The sequence below is a fragment of the Panthera pardus genome, unplaced genomic scaffold (assembly GCF_024362965.1).
Source record: "Panthera pardus isolate Hobbes unplaced genomic scaffold, ASM2436296v1 HiC_scaffold_25, whole genome shotgun sequence".
Lineage (NCBI taxonomy): Eukaryota > Metazoa > Chordata > Mammalia > Carnivora > Felidae > Panthera > Panthera pardus.
Window position 1 is genome coordinate 43,271,521 of NW_026526821.1, and position 27,130 is coordinate 43,298,650.

A 27,130-nucleotide genomic window follows, 5' to 3' on the forward strand; every position below is an offset into this window, starting at 1 on the left:
GACCTGGTCCTAATCAGTACTGGCCATAGTTCTTTCCACAGGAAGAAGCTTGCTCTCTGTGAATTCCAGTGGGAAAGCATGACTTAATGGGAATACCTTTCCATTGCCTATTCTATTAGATACTTTACACTTTCCGGAAAGCCAAATTTCTTTCTACCACAAGGAAAAGTGAAAATGATGCCTTGCATAATGCCTTACATTCATTCATTCATTCATTCATTCATTTCCCTAGTAATGTGGGAATCAGGAATCCTGTCTTATTGGTGCAGGAACTGAGGCTCCAAAGGTATAAAGGCAATCTCTTAGTAATTACACGGGAAGCAAGTTGACCAGCGCTTTAAACGAAGAGGCATCGCTACCCAGTTAGCATGCCCTTTAGCCAGAAAGCTTTTCGGTTTTAAGAAAAATCAGAGCCTGACCAGCCAGCCCACAGTATTTAGATGAAAACAGGTGACCGTGTCTACAACATTTAATTATGGATCTACAAGCAAAAACTCCATCTTCTGGTGGCACCTACCGCGCAAAGGGCCAAAGAGGCTGCGATTACTAAGGCTGGTATTGAGCAAAGGACCAGGGTCAGCAGAACGCTCAGAGGGGACAGATTATGTGTGTGTGAGGGGACGGGAAGAAGAGGCAACCGCAGCCACACTTCAGCAGTGCAGGGACGCCGCTCCGCGCTCGGCTCTCGATTGCTAGCGCCTGGCGCGGCGGGCGGTGCAGCGGCTGCAGGGGCTCTGCGCTCGAGCGGTCGAGCCTGACCCGCAGCCTCCGAGTCGCGTTCGGTTGCGGCCCTGGGGCCCGGGGCGGGTAGGCGGAGGCCGCGGCGGCCGGCGCGGGGATGTCGAGGAGCTCGAAGGTGGTGCTGGGCCTGTCGGTGGTGCTGACGGCGGCCACCGTGGCCGGCGTGCATCTGAAGCAGCGGCAGGACCGGCAGGTCGGTGTCACGTGACCTCCTCTTCCGGGGCCCGCGAGGGCGACCTAAGGCCCAGTGGCCTCTCTCCGCGTGGTTCTCCGTTGCTCCTCGTCTCTCCCTCTTTCGTCGGCTCCGCGGCGGCGCGATCCTGCGTCCCACCCATTCCTCGATCACCCCGGTCACGCGACTGCGGCTCCCACGCCGTCCGCCCGGCCCGGGCGCCGCAGCCCCCGCGGCCGCGTGCACCGGGAGGCCCCGGCGACCCCGTCCTGCCGGCGCGGGGGAGCCCCTGCCCTCCGCGCCCGCAGCCTCCTGGCTCCAGCTAAGGCAGGCCTGCAGGGTGGTGGGTGGCCCGGTTCCCAGGTCACCTCCAGCCTACAGTGGCACGGACTTTTCAGCGTGTCGCTTGGGCCGCTGCAGAGTAGAGGCGGGAAAGGGTTTTCGTGGGGGTGCACTCAGCAAGTTGTCGGCCTCTCCCCAACCCCAGGCCCAAGGTTGAGGCTCAACCCTAATGTATCTCATTTCCAGTGTTAATGAGATTTTATCCTAGGATTAAGGAGGCTGCCCCGAATCCACTTTCTCTGCCTTTAGCCAAGGTAATTTAGTGGATGCTTTTTGTTTGTTTGTTTGTTTCTTTTAAGAAACAGTATGCTGTGGAAACAAGATTCTGGGAATTAGAGATACCAGCCTCCAATTTTTCTTTTTTCTGTACCTGTATTTCTAGAAATATCTGTAACTTACTGATCGGTTGACCGACCGCCCGTTCCGTGTGTGTCAGTTCATATTGTTTTTACTCTAGTTGGCAAATGTTTAGTGATTGGTCTGTGTGTGCCAGGCACCACACTAGGCGCTTTGGGAAACAAAGATAGGAAGGACGGGCGTTCCTGAGTTTGTAACTGCTTCACACCGGTGCTGAAAGTTGAGTTGAGAACAGGCAACTAGGTCAGTGCGTGCGTTAGGGTTGGGCTTAGTTTTGCCAAGGGTGGAAGTAATGAACTGGATGAATCAATAGTAAATGGCCTTTTGTCGTACTGGGCTGTGCAGTGTGCTTGGTACACAGAGATGAAGCAGAAGTGTTGTCCTTGTTCACAGTCTGGAAATCGGGAAGGTGTGATGGTATAAGAATTTGGGGGAGGGGCTATTGGGATGAGTAATGAGGGCATGGAAGAGGTTAGAGATTGGGGAACAAAGTATGGGTTCTGAGGGCGGAGCTTTTGGAATAGAGGCAGGCAAGTTTCTCTTCTAAAAGTGAAAGGAAAAGAGGGTGATCAAAAGAAATTTGAGGTGGAGTAGAGGATGGTCAGATGTAGTTCTGAGGTCAGTGGAGGCAGAGATTTTCAGACTATGGGGTAGGGATGGATGAGAGCTTGGTTCTGAACTAACTCAGCATCTCTCGTTTTTACAATGTCACCTACTCCAGACCTCTTAAATCAGAATCTCTTGGATATGGGGAATCTTGATCACGTATGTGTTAAAAGCCACCCAGGGGATTCTAACATGCAGCTGGGGTTGAGTATCTCTGTACTAGAGGGTGGAAAAACAAAGATTTAGGTATTTGGAAATTAGATGAAGAAAAGATTGACCGGAATAACCTGTGTTTATTTTGCATCCAGTCATTCAGTGGACTTTTTTTTTTACACTAGGAAGAAGACAAATGATTGACACATTGGGTATGTTGGAAGGTTCAAGGAAGCAAGAAATAAAATAATGACTGTTGTTTTCTAGCATTTCTTGACTGTTTACCACATGCCAGGCACTGACATTAATCCTCACAGGGACCCAGCAAAACGAGTTGTACTACATGAGTAATGGTGAAGAGGTCTTGGTGGTTAGTAAGAGAGGTGATTAGTAAGGTAGCTAAGTGCAGGTCACAGGCAGTCGGCATACACTGCAACTTGAAAGAAGGTAGCACTACAATGATGGCAGGAGAGCAAGCTCCTAAGCCATATGCTGAAGTCTGAGGAAGGAAGATCAGGTATGGAAAATCCCAGAGGCAGGTATGGAAAGAATGATTCCAGTGGATGGTGTGGGCTTTGGGGGTGGGGTGGGGTGTGTGCATGGGTGTGTCATGGTACAGGAAGTACAGGACCCAAAGGACTGGGGAGGGAGGAGCCAAATGTCTCTGGAGATCTGGCTAAGGAGCAGGGTCCAAAAAAGATGGTTTTCAATTGTGTTATCTGTTCTAGGACTCTTAAACTTCCCAATTCCCCCCATAATAGTGAGTGAAACTCTAGGCCTGGAGGAGATCTGGCAAGTAGGTACTTGGCGAGTTTCTTTAAATAGGCATAATACGGACACCTCAGTAGCTCAGTCGGTTGAGCGTCTGACTCTTGATCTCAGCTCAGGTCTTGATCTCAGGGTTGTGAGTTTAAGTGCATTGTTGGGCTCTGTGCTGGGCATAGTGCCCGCTTAAAAATAATGATGATAGTAGTAAAATAAAATAGACGTAATGATTACCAACAAACAAAACCCCAGGCCCTGGGCCCCACCCCCATTAATTCTACCTCACAAGGCTGCTGTTAAAAAAAAATTAGTATTTGGGGACCTAAAAACTAGAAAATGGCAATTATTAGTAATGACTGGACTTAGGCTTTAAAAAGTCTCATCTTAGGTGCCAAGTCTGTGTTCTGGAATTTCCGACCTGTCTTTTGTGCTTCTCAAAGTAACTACCACCTTTCTTTTTTCCTCTGGTAGTAGCATTGTTTTTTTCCCGTCTCTCTCAGTCATGTAATTGATTAGTAATTCTGTATAATTTTTACTTCTTCTTATGCACTAGAAGAAGCTAAGATCTTTATTTTCTTGATCCTGATAGTTTGCTTAAATTTCAGGAATCTTTTTTTCTTTGATATTTATTATTCAGCTAGGATCATTGCTAATAGGAAAGTAGTTTGTAAAGTTACTGTAGTAATTCTCACCAGATCTTTTAAAGCATTGTATATCAATTAAACTTTTAAAATTCACCTCAGGAACAGTTTTTTTTTTCTTTTCTTTTTTTAATTTCCCATGAAGCTTCTATACTGAATGTTCAGGAATTTCTTAAAATATGGTTAAGAAGTCATTTTAAGTAATAACACTGGTGGAGCACACGACCAAATTAATCTGATAGCTTGTTACATTTTACATTTATGCAGAAAGTTGAAATAGTAATTAGGTATTTGGAGTCTCAAAGTTTTCAGTGTATTTTGGTAGTACTGTTACTCAGATTGAATGGCACAAGGAAGGGAACCACCTGTTTGGGTGTTACTGAAATCTGTTTCTTGCGTTTTTAGAGGCTTCACGATGGAGTGATCAGAGACATTGAGAGGCAGAATCGGAAAAAAGAAAACATTCGTCTCTTGGGAGAACAGATTATTTTGACTGAGCAACTTGAAGCAGAAAGAGAGAAGATGTTATTGGCAAAAGGATCTCAAAAAACATGACTTGAAATGGATGCCAAATATTGATGGGACAGTGTTGAGTGTGGGTGTGTGTGGATGGAGAATAGCTTTGTGAGGTGTTCACCCTTTTTTTGTCACTGTTCTTTCAAACTTGACCAAAGACAAGGACAGTGGATCACATATTCTAAATTATTGCTTAAAAGTCCCTTCTATCTGAGTAAAGAAGTAGGCAGACACTCTCGTGAAGAGTTTCTGTCTGTCTGTGTGATCCTGGTAGAAGCCCCTTGAAGCCTGGTGTCCAGAGCTTAGGATTGTTCGTGAAAAGCACTTGAGAGCCTGGGAGAGGAAGGGATGGATAGTAACATCCACCTGAGTAGTTTGATAAGCCGGCATGATGATGAAGCCACGAGAACATCTACCTCAGAAGGGCTGGAGGAGGGAGAGGTGGAGGGGGAGACTCTCCTGATCGTTGAATCGGAGGACCAGGCATCAGTGGACTTATCTCATGATCAGAGTGGGGATTCCCTCAACAGTGACGAAGGAGATGTGTCCTGGATGGAGGAGCAGCTGTCCTACTTCTGTGACAAGTGCCAAAAATGGATACCGGCCAGTAAGGAGCTTCTCAATTCCTTTGATTTGTCAGTTCCAATGTGAAGGTTTGTTTTTCTCACCTGTGGACGAAACATGAATGTACAATGGACCTAAATAAAAAGATAATTATTAATTTATGATTAGTTTAGTTGGTTAATGACAGATTTATATAAAACGTAGACACATTTGTGCTAATAAAAATTACTGTCAACCTCTCACATTGTTAAGTTAACATTTTGGACGGCAACCCAATAAAAGAAAGTTGGAAATCCTGTGTTATTTAAAGAATTAGCCACATTGTTTAACAAGATCACGTTATGGATTTAGGGCCCAATACTAGGCCCAGTATAGAATGAAAGTTCAAGTTACTCTATTAATATTTAACTTCCGTGGAAAACTGCTGTTGTATGCTGAAGTAAGTCAGAATTAGCAGTTTAAAAATATTTTATGCTTTTTTTCTGGGACCATTCTTGTTTTCTGCTTGCTGGCTTCCTAGATCTGCTGACGACAGATATATATACACATGCTGCCCCGATACCTCACTCTTTCAGCTAATCTTTTCATCTGCCAGTATCCTGGCTCTCAAGGAGCATGCTTTGGCAGCCATCACGAGTCTTACCAAAATGGGATTTTCCCATTCGGCAGAGACTAGGAAAGACATCGGTACCAGAGGAATTCTTTGTGTAATACTTTGTAACTAGGTCAGAGAAATTTCAGCTGAAACGGGTCAGTTTCTGGTATGTGGAAGTGTTTTTAAGATGGATTTAACTATTCAGATTAATAGTTACTATTAATAAATTAATAGTAACAGTTTCATAGGAAACAATCTAGAACTTTCTATGCATTAGCTAGCGTTTGCTTCTGAGCTCTTTCTGCTTGTGATTTAGGGCCCTGCCTGAGAAATCTCTGGCGTTCCACCTTGTCCTCTAAGGATACATTTTAAACTGTCCATCACGATAGGGTCCCTGCTAACTTCCTCAGCGTCTCTCCTCAGTATCCTGTCCCCACACAACCAGAACTTTGCAGTTAGGGTGAGCTTTTAATTCTCCACAAAAAAATTCTTATACCAAGGTCTCTGCACATTTTAATTTCCTCTCTGGAATATGTGTCTCTGTAGCCTCCGTGGGCTCCCGCCATTCACATAGGCACCCCTCTTCCCCTGGCCAATTCTAATCATCCTTCAGGTCCCCTGTCAATGCCACTTTTTCTAGCTCTCCCATCTTCCTTGTATGGGTTGGGCCTCCCTTTTATGTACCCTCGCATTGCCCTGTGGCACATACCACATTCCATTCCAGTGGTTGTCCTGTCTCCCAGAGCATTGGCATCACCTGGGGAACATTAGAAAATGGAGAGACCCAGACCCCGCCTTTTAGAGATTGGTTCATTCTGTGTGAGTAGGCCCAGGCATCTTTTAAAAAAACAAAACCACTCCATGGGTGATTCCAATGTACAGTGAGGATGGAGAACCGTTGTGCTATTATGATTACCTATTTCCTTGTACATCACCCTCAGAACTTCTAAAATGCCAAAAGCAGACTATCTTGGGCGCTGTGTTCTGGTTCCTAGGCCAGTGCCTGGCACTCAGTGGGAACTCAGATATTTCTTGAAAGAGTGTGTGGAGACCCATAGGAGTCAGGAATGTTAACAGTTGGAAAATCCAGTGAGAGCAATGAAAACGTGATTTTCCAGCATCTTTCTCCTAAAAGCTAGGAAGCATACACTTAACAGGCATACGCTTTTCTTCTGTGCTTTTCTTCTGTTTTCCCTATTCCTGTCCTGCTATCATGGGTTAGCTGAAAAGGAGGAAGAACACACGGGAAGCATGGAAAATCTGGTTGATACACTGATAAATGCTGCTCTAGATAAACCTATGATGTGCTTTTTTGTTTTTCTCCTAGGTCAGCTGAGGGAACAGCTCAGTTACCTTAAGGGTGATAATTTTTTTAGATTCACTTGTTCCGATTGCTCAGAAGATGGCAAGGAGCAGTATGAAAGGCTGAAACTGACATGGCAGCAAGTGAGTAAAAAGCTCTTCCCCTAGAATTTGCAGGGTCAATCCCCCAAGGAATTCATTGGAATGAATATTCAGAGAACAGGGAGCTTACACATAGGCTTTTGAGCTGTTTTGAGGGTCGCTCCTTACTTCACAATGAAAATGATAAATATAGGGAGAAAGGAGTTCTTTGTGAAAATACTCCCTGCTAATGTGGTGAATTAGGTTTGAGATTCTCGAAAACCTCACACACACAATTTCACATGGATATGATGCCAGACTCTGATTTTAATTGAATTCCCAATGAGGTTCATATTTTTCTGGCAGCCGTTTTTAGTACAATGTAAAGGTGACCACGTCGGAAATAGTTTGGGAAAGTATAACGTGGCTCATTGCAGAAGCCAACGTAATCTGGCTTTTCCGCGTTTGAACACGGATATGTTTGAATATTGTTGGGGGAATGAATATCTACGTCCACCTTTTAGCCGTCTCTAGTACCAGCCCCCTCCTCCAAGCCAACTGTAGCCTGAACAATAGCTTTTTACTGATCGCCAGCTTGTCTTAATTTTTTTGGTTTGTTTTTATATTACTAACTAGGTCTATTGCAAGGTACCAATGGCCATAGTCTGAATTCTAAAAATGAACGAATTACACATTACTTTGAGTTTTTATGTTTATTCATTTAACAAATATTGAGTGCCCATGATGAACCAGGTGTCATTCTAGGCCTGGAGACTGCTGTGATGAGGAAGACAGCTAGGCAGCTGACATTTTAGACATTTTAGACAATAAGCAGACAAATAAACAAGTTAATTACCCATAGCACTTTTTTGCTATGAAAGAAATAAACAGGGTAAATGAGAAAGAGTTTGGATGAAATGATCTGAGCCACTAAGGTATTCCTTATAAACTGCAGTTGCTTTAGCAGCTTGGACTATTAATTATCAGTGCTTTACTAGGAGATGTGCTAATGAAATCTGTCAGTGGTGAATTTAGGGAGCCTTTTTTGACTTGGCTGAGTATGCAAGTAGAAAATGAAGGGATGTTTGTACTGAGAATATAGTCTTATGTGTATTGTAATTGGGATGTTTTTCTCAAGGTGTACCTGGGATATTGTGTCTAGGCAAGGTCAGATTAATATAATAGATTATTCTCATGTGTACACCCATCAGCAGATTTGCATTTGATCTGTAAGTGTCTCAAAAAGCTGTAAAGTGGAAGAAGAGCAAATATACGTAATTTATTGGCAAGAATATGAGTTTTTGCAGAGGTTCTTTTGAAGAGAACAACTGGCTTTTGGTTATATTGCTCAGAAGATACAATATTGGCTCAGTTTGCACATTTAATTAGGCTGACATCACTTGAAAATTATGTTTTCACTTCCAGAAGATGGATTGATGGTAGATAATATCTTGGTACGATGAAGTGATAGATCAGACACGTCTGGTTCTTGGTAAACTACTGACCAGTATTTCTAGTTGCCTCTAAGAAACCCAGCCTCAGGGTGCCTGGGTGGCTCAGTCGGTTGAGTGTCTGACTCTTGATTTTGGCTCAGGTCTTGATCCCAGGGTCATGGGATTGAGCACTGCATCGGGCTCCTCACTGAATGCAGAGCCTGCTTAAGATTCTCTCTCTCTGTCTCTGTCTCTGTCTCTCTCTCTCTCTCTCTCTCTCTTTCTCTCTCTTTCTCTCTCTTTCTCTCTCTCTCTCTCTCTCTCTCTCTCCCTCCCCCTCCCTCTCCCTCTCCCCCCTTTCCTCACTTGTACCTGCTCTCTCCCTCTCTCTCAAATAAATAAAATGAAAAGAATTTTTAAAAAAATTAAAAATAAAAACCCCAGCATCTCAAGAAAGAGCTAAATCAGATGGTGTTTTATAGATTCTATTGATGTCACCAAATAATATATTGGAATGTGGGGTTTCTGTCTTTTTAAATCTTAAACTTTATATTTGTTGATTTACCAAAGTAATAAGTAGAAATGCCTGTTTCACCACAAAATACCAACAGTACAGAGAGTCTGGTCTCCTGACCTTTCTTCCATGCTCTTTTTTGTGTTCTCTTCTCGTAGTGACTTGTGAACAGCAGTTTGAAATGCGGGAGAAACCATCATGTGTTTGGGAAGGATAGGGTAGTGGTTATATTCTCATCCTGGATGCTTATTCTTACATGGCAGGTGTAGCACCTACCGTGATCTGTGCTCATTATTTTTCTAGGTGTTTTTCAGCAGGTACTTGTGAAGTGCCTACTGTGGCTGAGCCAGCCCCGAGCTGGGCCCTGGGGATACTCTGTCACTGATAAGCTCTTGTGAGAGTGAAAAACTGAACTGGGATTCATTTTTTTTTAAGATTCCAGATTCCAGGCGAGGGGGAAAACCATGTCCTTCATAGATTTTGCAGTTTGCTTAATAAATATTAAGTGTTACAGAAAAAGTTATTTTCAAGTAAATGTGTGAATTTTAGCTTTTTAAAGTGGTGAAATAATTCAGACATGCAAAAAAAGTACCAGAAATAAAGCAGCAGACAGTGTCTCTACTGCCGAGATTAACAGTGAATACGTGTGTCTGAAGTACTTGAGGGGTCTGGGAGTAGGCAAAAGAAGCTGATTTCAGACTTTCCTTAAAGTATTTCTTGAACAATAGCTTTTAAAATTGAGGTAAAATATACATAACATGAAAGTTTACTATTTTAACCACCTTTAAGCATATAATTCAGCGGCATTCGGTACATTCACATTGTTTTGCAACCATCATCACTGTCCATCTCCAAACATATTTATCTTCCCAAACTGAAACTCCATATCCGTTGAATAGTAAGTCCTCATGGACAATAACTTTTTAAGGAAACTGTTGGTTAGTTGATGTAGACCTGTTGCAACAGTGAGTGGAAGGACTTGACAAATCCGTCAATGGGATTAATTGTTTGGTGGGGTTTCTGCAGGTTTCACAAGTGTAAGGAGCGGGGAGCTTGGTTAGTGGAAGTGTCAGTATTACTGGGCCCTTTGAGTTGGAGGTTTTCCCTTGGACCATTGAAGGTCTCGAGCTGTGAGCACGGGGGTTGGGGAGCCTGAACTGCAGTTTACTAGCCTCCTTACACTTTCAGGATGTTCCTTCTGGAAAGAATAATTAAGTTAGATTCCTTACATAGATTCTCTGTCCCTTTTTCAATTTCAGTGGCCCCAAATCAATCTTTATTTTCATTAGGTTGAAAATGTAGTTTCAAATAGCTTGTATTGTTTTGTTCATTTACATGAATTTACATCATGACAAAATTGCATATATATTGATGCAAAAAGAAATGCCTCAAAGGATAGTCATTGAACATGTTAAAAGTGATTGTTTCTTGATGGCAGATCTAGAGTGATTTTTACTTCCTTCTTTGCTTTTCTATTGTGGAAGTCTTTTACAGTGAGCACACGTTACTTATATTTCTGGAAAACACTTCCCAATTCCGGGCTATGAATTAATCACCTGTAGACGAGCAAGGCTGGACCAGATGAGGAGTTTCCACTTGGAGCTCTGAGAGTAATGCTAATTTCATCAGAAGAAAGGTTTCCGCAGCTAAAAATGGCTAAACACCGAGTACATGGTGACCAACATTATTTTCAGCTTTGAAATTCTGAGAGTCTTTGTTTTTGCTCTCTAAAGAGCTTAGGAAAGTATATAGATAGGCAGGGGTGACTTTCAAAATAAAGGTTAGCACCATCATTCAGAAAATGTGGGCTGCAGCAGATACCTGGATGCCTGACAGCCAGTAGTGTCCCTTTCTCTAGTGCCGTGTTGTATAAGATGGAGGGACACGGAGGGGGGGGAGGGGGGGTGGCGGGACAGGTTGCTTGCATAGGACAGTCGTTGTTTATCATAATCAGTTCAGCCACACATTAGCCCTGCATGTGCAACGTGTAAGGAACAACGGCAGATACTTAAGTGGATTAGTGATATTGATCTAATGGAAGCAAAACAGAAAATAAAATTCTATACTGAGAGTATTCCAAGATATCACCCTTTCCCCCTCTGTTCCCCACCATTCCTACTCAGAATAGAAAACAAACTTTTTCCCCCTGAAGGTTAACATCCCTAATCGTGCTTGCCTCCCAGCCCTTGTTGCGTTTGTGTTCCAGGTCGTCATGCTGGCAATGTATAACTTGTCTCTGGAAGGAAGTGGACGGCAAGGTTATTTCCGATGGAAAGAAGATATCTGTGCTTTTATTGAGAAACATTGGACCTTTTTACTGGGGAATAGGTAATGTGATTTTTGGAAATCTTATACTTGCACAAAGAGGTGAAGAACAAAGTACACAAGATTTGAGATAGCCTAATGCAGCCCTTTAGGAATTAGAGTAACTGTGGCAATTACAAAGAATTTTTTAATTCAGAAAATGTTACTTTTTTAAGTTAAAACACGTGTTTGTGGAAAACCAAAGTGGAAGTATGTACTGTTTTTTGGATTTTTTTTAATGTTTATTTGTTTTGAGAGCGAGCGTAAGCAGGAGGGGCAGAGACAGAGAATCCTAAGTAGGCTCCGTGCTGCCAGCAGAGACCAGTGTGGGACTCGATCTCGCGAACCATGAGATCATGACCTGAGCCAAAATCAAGAGTCGGATGCTTAACCAACTGAGCCACCCAGGCACCCCGGAAGTATATACTATTAAAAAATGTAGGTTTCCGGACTTTTCTAGTCCTACTTTAGAGGACACTCTTGGTTTCTACTGAGCATGAAGAGATTTGAAGAGATTCTTAGAATGTTAAACAATAGAGAGCTTAATTCCATGAGGCTGTTTAATAGTTGGATGAATAACTAATTTGAGGATATATGATCATTTGTCCTTTTGAAATCAGTGTCTGATAGAAGGTCAGAGGAAGGAAGATAATGGCAATGGCTGACTTCACCTCTTTAAATTGCTCTTCATTAATAGACTCTTATCAGTATTTGTTTTTATGAACTGGAAAGTAAATACTGGTGATACGTTTTGGTATTATAGTGCTTAGCAAAGTCTAGGCGCATTAATACGCATGTGGCTTGTTCATTCATTCCTCTACATGATAACGCATTGATTTTACTGCTGAGCACGCCTCATTGGTGGCTGCTTTGGCTCATCACACTCAGATATGCCAGGGCACAGATCTTAAAACCACACGCTTTAACTAAAGATCCATGCAGATCAACAAGATTTTTATTGCCGTTAGGGATTAGTGAGTTTCCAACTGCATTTGCAAGTTGTATGAGATTCTGATTGTTAGTTGCCATCTTAAGTCCTGTGTGAGGCTCATATGTCTTGCTTAATTGGGTCAGGGTAGACGTGATACAGGCTCTGATCACATCAGGTCAGAACAGGAAGTTTGTACCTGTCCTTTCTCTGAACGCACTGTGGCCTCTGTTTCCTCGGGCGCCGAGAAGACACAGCTCTGCCAGCATCACTCGGAGCTCAGGGAGGGCAGTCGAAAGGAGAGGCGGCTTTCTGAAGGCTCGCTGTGAGGAGAAAATAGAAGAGATTCAGTACATTTTTACAAAAGGAGTTATTTTTGTTCTTGAGTTATTTAGTAGTACTAAGAAAAGAATTGACAGTATAACTGGTTCTTTTCTTAAAGAAAGGGAATCTGTTGTCTTAGTTTAATGATTTAGCACTATTTATGGAACTTAATATACCCCATTTATAAAGCACAAGAAAGGGAAAAAAACTGATAAAATTAGATCTTGGAATGTTTTCCTGATCTCTCAGTGCCATTCTGCTTAGTGGATTGTCTTCTAGAAGAAATTGGATTTAAATTGCCTGTTTTTAAGGATTTTGCTATATTTTAACATAAGTTGTTCAGTTGTTTCATTTGTTCATTTGTAGAGTATGTTTGGAGAGGAATCAGCCAAGGCTTTTTTTCCTTTTTAATCCTTTACTGAAAGGCATTAATTACTCTCCAGTTTCTGTGCAGTTTAACTGTTAAACTAGTGGTTTTTGGCCATGTTAGTGAATCACTAGAATTACCATTTACTTATTTGAATCAAGCCCCCCCCCCTTTTGTAAATACATTCATTTTGAAAAGAAACTTCACACCGCCATGATAAGTGGAAAATTCGTATCATTTGCCATACATAGAATGAAACTATAAAAATAGGTGCACTAAAAATAACACAATGTTATTGAATTATAGCTGGATCTCATGGCCCATAAAGGCAATCAAAGCCCTCTTTCGTAATCAGAAAGGGAAGCAGTGTGTGCTTTAAGTTAGAACTTAAAGCAACCAACTTTCTTCTTGATCTAACCAGAAGGAATGAGAGATCATTAAAAATTACTCTGTGATTCCTTGTCGATTAGTTCCCTACGTCAACGTTGTCCTTTGCTTTTGGAACTCTGCTATAAGCATCGGTGATTGGAAAAGCCACCGAAACCCCTTGCCCAAGGCAGTCAGCACGTGCTCAGACGGCTCTGTGTGTGAACATCCACAGAATCACTATGCCCCAGGGAAGCGGCCTGCAGAGAACATGTACAGTTAGATTTTTTTCATAGCTACTGAAGATTTTAATTCTGCTATCCATAGAACATTCTTTAAATTCCTAACAAGATAAGCATTTCTCATTTGCCGTATGACCTAAGAGAATAGTGTGCTGTGTAATGAAGTGCGGGATTTGAATACATTTTCTTTTAGATGTTTACAGGTTTTTCATTCGTGGCTTTAATGTTTTCCGAGTCGCCCTCTCTCTCCGCCCCTCCCCCACTCACACTCTGTGTCTCTCTCAAAAAATGAATAAACATGTTTAAAAAAAAAGTAAAAGGTTTAATTAATTGCTGCAGTTTAATTGCCTTTGTATGTGTGATCATTTAATCTGCTTTTATAATCCTGACCTTGAATTTTTCCAGGATTAAAAAAATTTTTTTATTAATTTTTTTTTTTAATTCCAGATTGTCTAGGTGGCTTGGTTGGTTAAGTGTCCGACTTCGGCTCAGATCATTATCTCACTGCTTGTGAGTTCGAGTCCTGCGTTGGGCTATGTGCTGTCAGCCCAGAGCCTGGAGCCTGCTTCAGATTCTGTCTCCCTGTCTCTGTGCCCCTCCCCTGCTCACACACTGTCTCTCTCTCAAATATAATATACATTAAAAATTTGTTTTTAATTCAATATTTAAAAAAGTTTTTATTTATTTATTTTTTATTTATTTTTGAGACAGAGAGAGACAGGGCGTGAGCAGGGGAGGGGCAGAGAGAGAGCGAGACACAGAACCAGAAGCAGGCTCCAGGCTCTGAGCTGTCAGCACGCAGGGCTTGAACTCACGGAGTGTGAGATCATGACCTGAGCTGAAGTCGGATGCTTAACTGACTGAGCCACCCAGGTGCCCCTTTAATTTAATATTTTTTCATTCCAGTGTAGTTAACATACAGTGTTATATTAATTTCAGGTATGGAGTATATAGGAAGTATAACTTTGAATAATGAAGAATACTTTGAATACTTTTTTCTATTACTGTATTTCATTGATTTCTAAGATGCACACTTTTTTTTTTAAGTTTATTTATTTATTTTGAGAGAGACAGAGACAGTGCAAATGGGAGAGGGGCAGAGGGAGAAGGAGACAGAGAATTCCAAGCAGGCTCTGCACTATCAGTGACGCGGAGCTCAAACCCATGAAACCGTGAGATCATGACCTGAGCCAAAACCAAGAATTGAACGCCTAACCAACTGAGCCACCCAGGCACCCCAAGGTGCACATGTTTTAAAATTTTTGCATCTCTTTAAAAATTTTTTTTTAAAAATTTCACATTTCTGACATCTGGATACATCTTATAAGGGATAGTGTGTCATAACTGATGGCTAGTTTTCTTCTTTTGTTGTACATAAAATGGTATATCTTAAAGTCAGTGGGTCTTACATATGATGAAATATGATAAAGCACATTCATAGTATTTAAAATTTTTTATTTTATTATTTTTTAATGTTTATTTTTTGAGAGGGAGAGAGACCAAGCATGAGCAGGGGAGGGGCAGAGAGAGAGGGAGACACAGAATCTGAAGCAGGCTCCAGGCTCTGAGCTGTCAGCACAGAGCCTAATGCGGGACTCGAACTCACAAGCTGTGAGATCATGACCTGAGCTGAAGTCAGACGCCCAACCAACTGAGCCACCCAGGAGCCCCTCTTAGCCCTTCTTGATTCTATACTTTTTTGTTTCTTATTGTGTATCTCCTTTATCAGGAATCAACTCAGTGAAGGCAGTGATTTTGACTTATTTTCCTCCCATTGTTCTGTCCCCAGCTTCTTTTTTTAAAAATGTTTATCTTTTTGAGGGGGAGGAAGGGGCAGAGAGAGAGGGAGACACAGAATCTGAAGCAGGCTCCAGGCTTGGAGCTGTCAGCACAGAGGCCGATGTGGGGCTTGAACTCACAAACCACGAGATCGAGACTTGAGCTGAAGTCGGACACTAAACCAACTGAGCCATCCAGGCGCTCCTAAAATTTTTTAAAGGGTGTGACAAAGATTCCAGGGGGATGGCAGAGTAGGAAGCACCAAAAGTCTGTTCCCACCTAGACAACAAACAGTTGAAATGGCAGAATCTGTCTGATGTCACTATTTTGGATCTCTGGATCTATATTGAAGGCTTGTAACTTCCAAGAGGAGACTTGGAAGGTAAATTGCAGTTGAATTTGGTCAAATTCAGCTGTTAGTAACATTTACCCATTCCACACCCTTCAACCCTGTGTCAGGCAGCAACACACTTGTTCCCCAAGCAGCTCACACGTAGCTTGTGGGAGCCAGGGTAGACAAAAAGGACCCTGTCCTCCAAATGTCAGGAATCTGTGTTCTGATTGCTGATTGCTGCTTCTCATCACAGAAATGCAGATGAAGAGGTGGGTTGCACCTCCCCTGAATGGTTGCAAACCCTTCTCCCTCTGGTTGAAATGACTTGAAGGAGATTTAAAGGGCTGGCACTCCCCCTACCCCACCCCATTTTATTTTTCTCTTTGTCCCCTTTGTGGAGCCAGACTTTAAAGATAAGACAATCAAAAGTAACCACATATACAGAGGAAATTAGAAAGTCACCATGCATGCCCAGGGAAAGGCACAGTCTCAGAAATGACCCGGGAAGACCTTAAGTTTATACCTCAGGTTGATCTTTGATACACAGACACCCTACAACAATAAAAAAAAAAAAAAAAAACCAGACACAAAAACCCGTAAATCTCAGAGGAGGAAGAGAATCTGATTTCCAGAGTTACTACATTATTAAATTCAAATATCCAATTTCAACAAAAAATTACAAGGAATACAAAGAAACAGGAAAATATGGCCCATTCAAAGGAAAAAACAATAAAACAACAGAAACTGTCCCTGAAAAAGACCTACTGGCGTATCTATAAGACAGACTTTACAACTGTCTTAAAGATGTCCTAAGAACTGATGTGGAGAAAGTCAAGAAAATGTTGTATAAACAAAATAGACGTGTCAGCAAAGAGATAAAAAACCTAAAAAGAAACCAAAAAGAAATTCTGCAGCTGAAAAATACAGTAGCTGAAATGAAAAATTCCCTGGAGGGATTGAGAAGCAGCTTTGAGTGGGCAGAAGAAAGAGTAAGTGAGTCTGAGAGTAGGACAGTGGGAGTTTCTGGGTCTGAACAACAGAAAGAAGAAAAATGGAAGAGGGGCACCTCAGTAGCTCAGTTGTTTGAGTGGCTGACTTTGCCTCAGGTCACGATCTCACTACTCGAGGGTTCGAGCCCCATGTCGGGCTCTGTGCTGACAGCTCACAGCTCAGAGCCTGGTGCCTGCTTCAGATTCTGTCTCTGTCTCTGCTCCTCCCCTGCTCAAGCTCTGTCTCTCTCTCAAATGTAAATAAACATTTAAAAAATTTTTTAAAAAAAAGAAAAGTGGGCAGAGCCTGAGGACCTGGGGAGGCACCATCAGCTGGTGTATGAAAGCACCATGGAACCCCTCCCCTCCCATATCCTTTGGGCAAGAGGAGGGAGGCTTGGATAGTTTAGAAAAAGATACAAATGTGGGAGAGGTGCTCTGGGACCAAAACACTGGGGAGGAAACTGAGGTGTCTTTGTCCCCATCTCAGAAAATGCTCATGCTTATTAAAGTTTATATTTGTGAGGTTTTTTTTCTTTGTTTTCTAGCAGATCTTTGTCCCTAAGAATGCTTTTTTCTTTTTACCTCTTGAGCAATATTTTCCAACTGTTAAGACTGGCCTTCTTACGAAAGACTGTGTTATAGGATTTCTGGTACTTGTTTTTTAGAACAGTTGCCTTTAAAAGCATTTTCAACAGGAATCTGAATAGTTAACATTTTACGTATCATTAAAAACTTTCAAGAGCACCTGGGTGGCTCAATTCCTTAAGCATCCAACTCTTGATGATAACTCAGGTCTTGATCTTGGGGCTGTGAGTTCAAGCCCTGCCTTGGACTCTGTGCTGGTGTGAAGGCTTTTTATTATATACTTTTTTTTTTTTTTTTTTGCCAAAGTTGGTTATTCCCCCAAAGTTCAACTCTATTTATGAAACACACTGTATAGTTTTATTTCACTTTACTATTTGTACAGGCAAATAGGAGCAGACTGAGATGTGCATCTGACTTCTGGGGTAAAATGAACTGTTTACCAGGGCCAGTGATTCTCTTGCTTGCTTGCTTTCTTGAGAGCTGGTTTTAATTCACATATAAAACCAACTTCATTTGGGGCACCTGGGTGGCTCAGTCGGTTGAGCATCTGACTCTTGGTTTCGGCTCCCAGCGTCATGGGACCGAGCCCCACGTTGGGCTCTGAGCTGAGTGTGGAACCTGCTTGAGATATTACCTCTCTCTCTCTACCCCTCTTTCTCTCCTCTCTGCACTGTCAGTGCAGAGCCTGACATGGGGCTTGATCTCACAAACCCCTGAGATCATGACCTGAGCTGAAATCAAGAGTCTGACACTTAACCAACTGAGCCCCCAGGCACCCATGTGGTAAGTGTTTTATGAGCTTTGTTTGAATTATTTTGTTTAATCCCCACAGCAACCTTGTGAGTTAAGTTGTTATCCTAATTTTAAAAAAGAGGAAACTGAGGCAGCCAGAAGGTGGTAGAGCCAGGATTTGAAGCCAGACAGGCTCCAGAGCCTCTCCCTTGACTCTTATGCTCTGTTCCTTCAAAGATTGGAGGTTCCATAGCATAACACAGGCTTGGAGTCCTAGAGTATCTGGAGAGTGTATTTTCCACATAATGCCAAAATTGAAAAGCCAATAATTTTTAAATTCTTGGACTCTCCAGGAAGAAGACTTCGACCTGGTGGAGCACAGTAGCGGGTTGCCTCAGTGTGGGAAGCCCCATGTTCTTCCGTTCAGGGGCTCAAGAATTCGGAGAACCAGGATGGTGGAAGCTCGTTCACAACAAGCCACCAACGATGAAGCCTGAAGGAGAGAAGCTGTCTGCCTCTACCCTGAAAGTAAAAGGTACTCTTGTGAGAACACTATAGCACGTGCTGGCCAGGCCACAGCCAAGCAAGCATGAGTTTAGAAGACCTCCTGCTTGTAAGGCATAGGCCAGCTGCCTCAATGGAGCTACTCTGCTTGGCAGGTGTATTATTACGACACATTTTGTGTATGCTGTAAATAAATACCATACAAAAAATATTTTAGCATTTCCTAATCAAGTTACCAGTTCTGGAAATGTCCTTTGGTATCTGCAAGGTTCTCTTTTCTTTTTTCTTCTAATGTTTATTTAAAAAACATTTTTTTTAATATTTATTTTTGAGAGAGAGACAGGGTGCGAGTGGGGGGTGGGCAGAGAGAGAGAGGGAGACACAGAATCCGAAGCAGGCTCTAGGCTCTGAGCTGTCAGCACAGAGCCCAACGCGGGGCTTGAACCCAGGAGCCTTGAGATCATGACCTGAGCCAAAGTCGATGCTCCACCAACTGAGCCACCCAGGTGGCCCAAAAATGTTTATTTATTTTGAAAAGAGAGAGAGAGAGAGGGCACACATTCAAGGAGGAGGGGCAGAGAAGGGGTAGGAGGAGGGGCAGAGAAGAAGGGCTGGACAGAGCATCTAAAGTGGACCTTGCACTATCAGAGTCAGATGCTTAATTGACTGGGTCACCCAGGTGCCCCAAGCTTCTCTATTTTCAATCTCATTTTGTTTTTACAGCTTTTTATGTGGAAATTTGTAAACACCCACCAATATGAAGAGAGTGGTGTAATGAGTCCCTATGTACCTTTCTCTTCACTTCAGCAGTTCACTGCTGGCCATCTCAGTTTAATTTGGCCACTGGGTACTTTCCCCCAACCCTCCACCCATTCCACGCCTTGGATTATTTAGAAGCAAATCCCGTCATCAACATCTCATTCTTAAACATCTCAGTACTATCTTTAGGAGATAAGGATTCTTTTTCGTGGCCTAACCTGATGCCATTCTCCCACTTAAAGAAAACTCCTTACAATCACATATTGGTCTGGGGTTTTTTTAATCTAAAAAATTTTAGTGAGCTTTAAATTTTTAAAAATATATTTGAGAAAAAAATCAAATAGTGTTGAAAAGTATAAAGCCTGACAGTGTCCTCCTCCCCTACACCTGCCTGCAGTTTCACTCCCCAGAGTAACCACTGCTGTGTCCTGTGAATGCTTTTAGCATTTTTAATTGAAAAAATAAACTCATGCTGTAATACTTGTTCTCTATCCCTCTCCCCCACCTTACTAGGAGCCCCTGGATATCTTTCCATAGCATTCCATGTAGATCTGCCTTATTTTCTTTTTTTACAATTGTATCCCATTGAATGACCTTCATAGGATAATATAATAGGACATTCCTGCTATTGATGGATATTTTGGTTACTTCTGCCTTTTTGTTGTTGTTATTTTAAATAATACTATATGTGGGTAAATTATTTGTGATAAATTCCTGGAAACAGGTTGCCATATCAAGGGCATGTTTATTCCAAATATTAGTGTTGCCAAATCACCCTCCAAAAAGTTGTAATAAAAATTCACACCTTACTAAAAAGGCATGAAAATACCCATTTCCCCATACTCTTGTTGAACATTACCAAACTTTTAATATTTGCCAATTTCAACAGGCAAATACGGTATTTAATTATTTAAATTTGCATTGTAATCCCTTTTTTCTTGTCAGAAGCACCCTAAGTCCTAGTTTAGGACGTTCTTGTTGAACATTTCTCTATTTTGAACATGGTAATAGGTTCACAATTAAATTAGCAAAAGAAACTAAAGTTGAGATACTTCTCTTTTGGCAGCCTCCAAACCAGCTTTAGATCCCGTCATTACTGTGGAGGGCCTTCGAAAACGGGCAAGTCGTAATCCCGTGGAATCTGCCATGGAATTAAAAGAGAAAAGGTCTCGTACTCAGGAAGCAAAGGACATTAGGAGAGCCCAGAAGGAAGCAGCTGGCTTTCTGGACAGGAGTACTTCTTCGACCCCTGTGAAGTTTATAAGCCGCGGCCGCAGGCCAGACGTGGTTCTAGAAAAAGGGGAAGTGATTGACTTCTCGTCCTTGAGCTCCTCTGACCGCACCCCTCTGACAAGCCCGTCTCCTTCTCCCTCTCTGGATTTCTCTGCCCCTGGGACCCCTGCCTCTCACTCGGCCACACCCAGCTTGCTTTCAGAGGCAGATCTGATTCCAGATGTGATGCCACCACAAGCCTTGTTTCACGGTAAGACTTGCCTTTCTTGGGTCTTTTGTTTTTTGTGTGTGATAGAATGTGTGTATTTTCACTTTGTGGGCGGTGCGCCCTGCATTTCTTCTTTCCCGTGTCTTGATTACACTGTCTTGCACTCTGCGCAGACGATGACGAGATGGAAGGCGATGGGGTTATAGACCCAGGGATGGAGTATGTACCTCCGCCTGCTGGGGCAGCAGCTTCTGGGGCAGTGGTCGGGGGCAGAAAGAAGGTCAGAGCGCCTGAACAGATAAAGCAGGAGGTGGAGAGCGAGGAGGAAAAGCCTGACAGGATGGACATTGACAGCGAAGACACAGATTCCAACACATCTTTGCAAACGAGGACTCGAGAGAAGAGGAAGCCCCAGCTGGAGAAGGACAGGAAACCTAAAGGGCCCAAGTACACCCCCGTGAGCATCTACGAGGAGAAGCTGCTCCTGAAGAGGCTGGAAGCTTGTCCCAGTGCCGTTGCCATGACGCCAGAAGCTCGCAGACTGAAGCGGAAATTGATTGTCAGACAAGCGAAAAGGGATAGGGGATTACCACTTTTTGACTTGGATCAAGTTGTTAATGCTGCTCTTCTGTTAGTTGATGGAATTTATGGAGCCAAAGAAGGGGGGGTTTCCAGGCTTCCAGCTGGACAAGCCACATACAGAACAACCTGTCAGGACTTCAGAATCCTTGACCGATACCAGGTAAGATTCCCGGGGGCAGCAGATGGGGGCGGGCAGGCAGCACTACAGAAGGAGGGGGCACAGCTGTGCTCGACTGGAAGTCCTGAGTGACTTTGGGAGAGAGAAGGAAACAGCAAGGGAGCAAAATAGAAAAATTTCTGGGCTTTGGTTTTTGAAACTATTCGGTATGAATACCCATGATTACAGCCGGGTTTGTTTGTTTCCTTTGGGCATTCAGGACAGAGCCTTGACGCTTTCTTTGCCTCTCCTAGTCCCGGATGGGGACTGAGTTTGCACATGGTTTGTGTCATAGGCCTGAGTGGCAGGCTTGTTGAGGACATATGATGTAGCAGACCACGTGCTGAGCAGAATCGGAGGACGTGTAAACATCTGTGTAGTTAGGAGACAACTAGAAATAGATCCATGTGTGGCAGCATAGCTTGAGAATATTCAGGGGAATCCAAGTCTGTGAGTGCTCCTGGGAATGGTCAATTCCACTCAGAACTTCGAGAATGCGCCTTCCCAGAGCAGGAATGACAGGTCTGATTTCCCTGAGTCTTTGTTAGCACTTGCTCCTAAACAGCCTTTAACTAGTTTTGCTGGTCTGATGGCTGTAAAGTGAAATCGCATCTTTTATTTATATGTTTCTGATTACATTCTTATATCTCTGCCCGTGAATTGCTAAATAGGATTAAATAATTGCCAAATAAGATTATTTGCACGTTTTCTGTCTTCTTTGGAAACTAGTGGGCTGATATTGCTGGTGTTGCGATTTTATTCTATGAGGTACCGTGTGTGGGGCTTTTTCTTCCACTGTGTTGGGCATGTGGTGTGTGGGCTCTTTCAATTTGAAACTCTCCTAGAGCTCTGGAACATCTTAATTTCCTATATTCTATTTTCTCTCTCTCTCTCTCTTAAATGTTTATTTATTTATTTTGATGGTGGGAGCAGGGGAGGGGCAGAGAGAGGGAGAGAGAGAATCTCAAGCAGGCCTCACTCTATCAGTACAGAGCCCAACATGGAGCTGCATCTCACAAACCATGAGATCATGACCTGAGCCAAAATCAGGAGCCGGTCGCTCAACCGATTGAGTCACTCAAGCACCCCATCTCTGTTCTGTCTTTTTGGAACACATCTATTATTTGGATATTGAACCCTGTATACTAGGGGTTGGCAGGCCTTCTGTAAAGGGTCAGACAGTAAATGGTTTTGGCTTTGCAGGCCACACAGTCTGAGTTGCAACTACTCAACTCTGCTGTTGTGTGAAAGCAAGATATAATGGATGGGCATGGCTGTGTCCCAGTAACACATTATTTACTAAAACAGGCTGGATCTGGCCTGTGGGATAGTTTGCTGACAACCCCTACTCTAGGTGGATCCCTTAATTTTTTTTTTTTCCTATTTTGCATCTTACTTGGGAAGTAGTAACCTGCCTGCCTACACCCTAGAGGTGAATGGGGTGGTCCAGGAGCCTACCATTCAGCTGGAAAACTTCCCTGAGTCTCCCTGTTTTCAGTCCCATCTTGGCTTGGCCAGGTGCTCTGGTGTCCAGAGTCTTTCCCAAGCCTCTCCAGACACTCTGGTCTTCTGCCCATGGAGGGAAAGATCATTTCTGGATGTGGGCATTGGGGGTGTAGTTGGAGGCTTCAACCTCTTAGGTAGAGAGACTCTCAGTCCGGAGTCTTCTTGCCCAGTCTTAGTGTTAGCAGGACCTGATCGATGCCTTGTTGCCTTTCCTGAGGCTCTGCGTGTATATCATCCTGCTCCTGGCCTGTCTTCACTGCTGCCTTAAGTTCTGGCTCTCTCATCTCAGGTGTTTGCCACTTACTCCTGTGCTTGGACTGCAGTCACCTGTTCGCCTGTTCTTTGTTCTTGTGGGTTTGTCTTTTTAATCCCTGTACTTAATTTTTTAAATTATGACATGTGACCTGTAGCTACAGAAGAATACATAGGACATGTTATAGTTTATGGGTTAATTTAAATAAATACTTTTGTATCTGTCTCTTGGGTTAAGAAACAGAACATTAGCAAAGAAAAGAAAGAAAGAAAGAAAGAAAGAAAGAAAGAAAGAAAGAAAGAAAGAAAGAAACTGAGCACACAAGCACCTTGGAAGTTCTGTGTACTGCCTACTCCCTCCCCCTAAGAGGGAGCCGCTCTGAGTTTTTTATGTCACTTTTAGTTTTTAAAAAACTAAGTAGGAGGCACAAATCTAGCTGTGTAAGAAATTGCCACTATTAGATGAAGGCTTCCAGGAGAGAATAAGCTAAGCAATCTCTCTGGGTCATTGTTAAAGATTGAATTGTGTTCCCCAAAAGGATATATTGAAGTTTTAACCCCTTGTACCCATGAATGTGAACTTGTTTGGAAATAGGGCCTTTGTAGATGTAATTAGTTAAGATGAGGTCATACTGGAACAGGGTAGGTACTTAACACAATATGACTGGTATCCTTAGAAGAAGAGAAGAGGCATAGAAACAGACACAGGGAGATCACCATGTGATGACTGAGGCAGAGCGATGTGTCCACAAGTAAGGGATACCAATGAATGCTGGCAACACCAGAAGGTAAGAGAAAGTGTGGAACAGATTCTTCCCTAGAATATTCAGAGAGAGCATGGCCCTGCTAACACCTTGATTTCTGACTTCTGGCCTCTAGAACTGTGGAAGAATAAGTTTGTTATTTTAGCCATCTCGTTTGTGACAAGCCATTGATATGGCAGCCCCAGGAAGCTCCCACAGTCACATTCTGGCTTCAGGTTCCATGACCCCTTTGTAGAGAAGTCAGTGTTCAAGGTCATTAGGCAGTTCTGGGGAGTGTAAGGCTTACCACAGTCTGAGCCTCAGGCAGGGCTGCAGTGTATAACACTCAGTGTGGCAGAAATCTGGGCAGGGACAGTGGGGCCCTCTGTTTCCTGCATCTGGACTGATGTGGTTCCTTCCAGCTTGTAGGAGGTCCGAGCAGTTGTTTGTGGGGCATGTGTCCTCAACTGATCCATGGAGTGGGCATGGAGGTTGTAGAGGAGTCTCAGAGTACATGGTGAAGCCAAGCTGAGCACCAGTGATATTCTGGGCTACAGTTCCTTAGGTTTTATAGATGGTCCAGTGTACCCTACGATCCAGTAATCACATTGTTTGGTGTTTACCCAGAAAATACAAATACATGAATTCAAAGGGATACATGCACCCCTATGTTTATTGCAGCATTATTTACAACAGCCAAACTATGGAAGCGGCCCATGTCCATCGATAGATGAATGGATAAAGAAGATGGGGTGTGTATGTATGTATATATATATACATATATGTATATACACACAATGGAATATCAGCCATAAAAAAATGAAATCTTGCCATTTGCAACAATATGGATGGAACTAGAGTGTATTATGCTAAGCAAAATAAGTCAGTCAGAGAAAGACAAATACTATATGATTTCACTCATGTGGGATTTAAGAAACAAAACAAACAAGTGAGGGGGAAAAAAGATAAAACCAACCAACAGACTCTTAACTATAGAGAACAAACTGATGGTTACCAGATGGGAGGTGGTTGGGGCAATGGGTGAAATAGGGGATGGGGATTAAAGAGTACTTATTTTTTTAAAGTTTATTTGTTTATTTTGAGAGAGAGAATGAGTATGAGTGGGGGAGGGACAGAGAGGGAGAGAGAGAATCCCAAGTAGGCTCCACACTGTCAGCGCCAACTGACAGGGCTCCAACTCAGGAGCCCAACTCAGGGCTCGAACTCATGAACCATGAGATCATGACCTGAGCTGAAATCAAGAGTTGGCCACTTAATCCACTGAGCCACCACCCAAGTGCCCCTGAAGAGTACATTTATGGTGAAAAGAATAAAATAAACTGATAAAAATGAGTAAATAAAAGATGGTGCAGTGCAGCAGGGACTTATGATAGCCTCTGTAGCTGCCCCTTGAGTGACACCTGTCACCCAGTAGTGGTCCTGGGCTGTCCCTTCACTGGAGACTCCTTTGCCCTTCTTCTGTTTTGAATCTTACCGTTTCCTGTGCCTCATCTTTGCCATGCTGTAATTTTAGTCCCTTGTTTTAGTGGAGCATATTCTTAGTGACTTCCTGAGGAAAGCTGCCTGGGAAGTAAAATCAGAGACCTTACATGTCTGAAAGGCCTTGAACTTAAAGCCAAAATTCCAAGCTAGTGTTGGGGCAGGCTGAGAGACAACTTCAATACCAGAAGCAGTGCTTTCCCTTTGTGAGGGAAAATGAGGCCGAACCTGAGATTCTGTGTACAGACCCATTATCTAGGAGCATCCTTTGACAAGGACCCCCCAACATCTCTTCCTTGAGGTCTTTCCCCCTGGCTAGTCAGTCTCCCAGTCTCAAAATCCTGGTTACCACTTAGAGGAAGAGGGACCTTAGCCTTCAACTTGTACTCCCACCTTCGTGCTAGATGAGCTGTCCCTCCAGAGCGCTGGTTACACCTTCTCTAGAGATGGGACCTCCAGACTTCTGTGGGGAGGCAGCCACCTGGCAGCAGGGGATTGAAGATTTGGGAATCGAACTGCTGTGCACACAACTTTTACCTGCTCCTTCTACTAAGTACCCCATTTATTCCCAGCTCCAGAGGAGTCTGGTGCTGCCACTGGGTTTTACGAGGGTACTGTGGTACAGATTGGGCTGGTTCACACCTAACCCAAAGCCAGCTTGGGAGTTTGGGCTTTAAAGCAGTTAGTATTTATCCATCTGCTTCCCAGATGTTTTTTTTCCCCTGATCTTCCTATTTTTGTATGCTTCTCTCCCTTTTTTAGAAGGCTGATTCTGTAGGTTTAGTGGGTTTGGGGAGGGAGTAAAATTGTGCATTTAATCCCCCATCTTAACCTGGAACTTTAGTACCGTTTTAATGCAGCTACACAAGGAGCAGCTCTAAATGCATTTGTTCAACCCATACTCTTTCTTGTTTTCTGATAAATGTAGTCATAGCTATAAATATCCCTACAATACTGCTTTAGCTGTGACTCATGAAGTGATGGGAGTTTATTATCAATCAGTACTAAGCATTTTGTAATTTTTCTCATTATTTCCTCTGTAACACAACAGTTTGTTTCTTGGTTTGTTTACTTTTTACATATATAGAAATTTTTAAGGTATCTTTTAGTAATTGATTTAATTTCTAATCAAATATGTGTTGTCAGAGAAAGTATATTATGTTGATTCTTTGCTATAAAGAAAGTTATATGCTCAATTTTTATTCTTTTTGTAGGTTCTAACTTAGGACATCTATTTTTTCTCTTAATTTTTTAATATTATCATGTGGTCTTCCCTTCAAACAGAATATTTTTGTGTGCTCTTATCTTTTTTCTTTTGTGTTGTTTAAACAATGGTAAACCTTACTAAATTATTTATTCACCCTTTCTTCCTATCATTTCTTCCTAGGTTAATTTTTTGCTAGACTACTTCCTCTAACAGTTTTTAAAAATCTGGTCTTTTTGAGTTTAATTTTGAATACCTGTATGCCTAAGAATAGCTTCATTTCACTCTTGAATTTAAATGATAGCGTAGCTGGATATAAAATTGTAATTTTGTTTTTTCTTTCAACATTTTGAAATTATTACTCCTGAGAGCCTCACTGTTTGTCTCATTCTTCTTTCTTTGTAGGTGGTCTCCTGTTTTATTCTCTCATATCTTGGAAGCTTTCAGAATTTTGTCTTTGTTTCTGATCTTTAATTTTATTTGCGCATTTAAAGTATTTTTTTTTTAATCTCATTTATCGTGTACTTCTCCTTCAGTCACAGGTGTCTTATATGCTAATATGCTGTCAAAAACCAGTAACCTCTGCTTCAGAGCCCGGTACAACACAAGACAACACAAGAGTTTGGGATAAAAAGAAACAGTAGATTTATTGCTTTGCCAGGCAAAGGAGGTTACAGCAGGCTAAGGCCTTCAAAACTGCAAGCCTGCCAGGAGGAAGGGTCTGGGGGTTCTATAGGGAAATACAGG

General features: G+C 42.6%; 2 protein-coding genes across 2 annotated transcripts in view; both read left to right on the forward strand.

Annotated features, from left to right (window-relative positions):
* The first annotated feature begins 739 nt into the window (after window positions 1-739).
* LOC109274680 (protein PET117 homolog, mitochondrial) lies at window positions 740-4,334 on the forward strand. Its single transcript, XM_019462442.2, has 2 exons — window positions 740-934; window positions 4,183-4,334. The coding sequence occupies exons 1-2, from the start codon at window positions 839-841 to the stop codon at window positions 4,330-4,332; spliced, it is 246 nt and encodes an 81-aa protein (XP_019317987.1). The 5' UTR covers window positions 740-838; the 3' UTR covers window positions 4,333-4,334.
* Window positions 4,335-4,638: 304 nt separating this feature from the next.
* The window catches only part of KAT14 (lysine acetyltransferase 14), a 36,034-nt gene continuing 13,542 nt past the window's right edge, over window positions 4,639-27,130 (forward strand). The window contains exons 1-6 of the mRNA XM_019462441.2: window positions 4,639-4,900; window positions 6,780-6,898; window positions 10,989-11,110; window positions 18,089-18,270; window positions 20,065-20,481; window positions 20,613-21,181. Coding sequence (XP_019317986.1) covers window positions 4,642-4,900; window positions 6,780-6,898; window positions 10,989-11,110; window positions 18,089-18,270; window positions 20,065-20,481; window positions 20,613-21,181 — 1,668 coding nt within the window. The 5' untranslated portion in view covers window positions 4,639-4,641. The remainder of the gene's footprint in view (window positions 4,901-6,779; window positions 6,899-10,988; window positions 11,111-18,088; window positions 18,271-20,064; window positions 20,482-20,612; window positions 21,182-27,130) is intronic.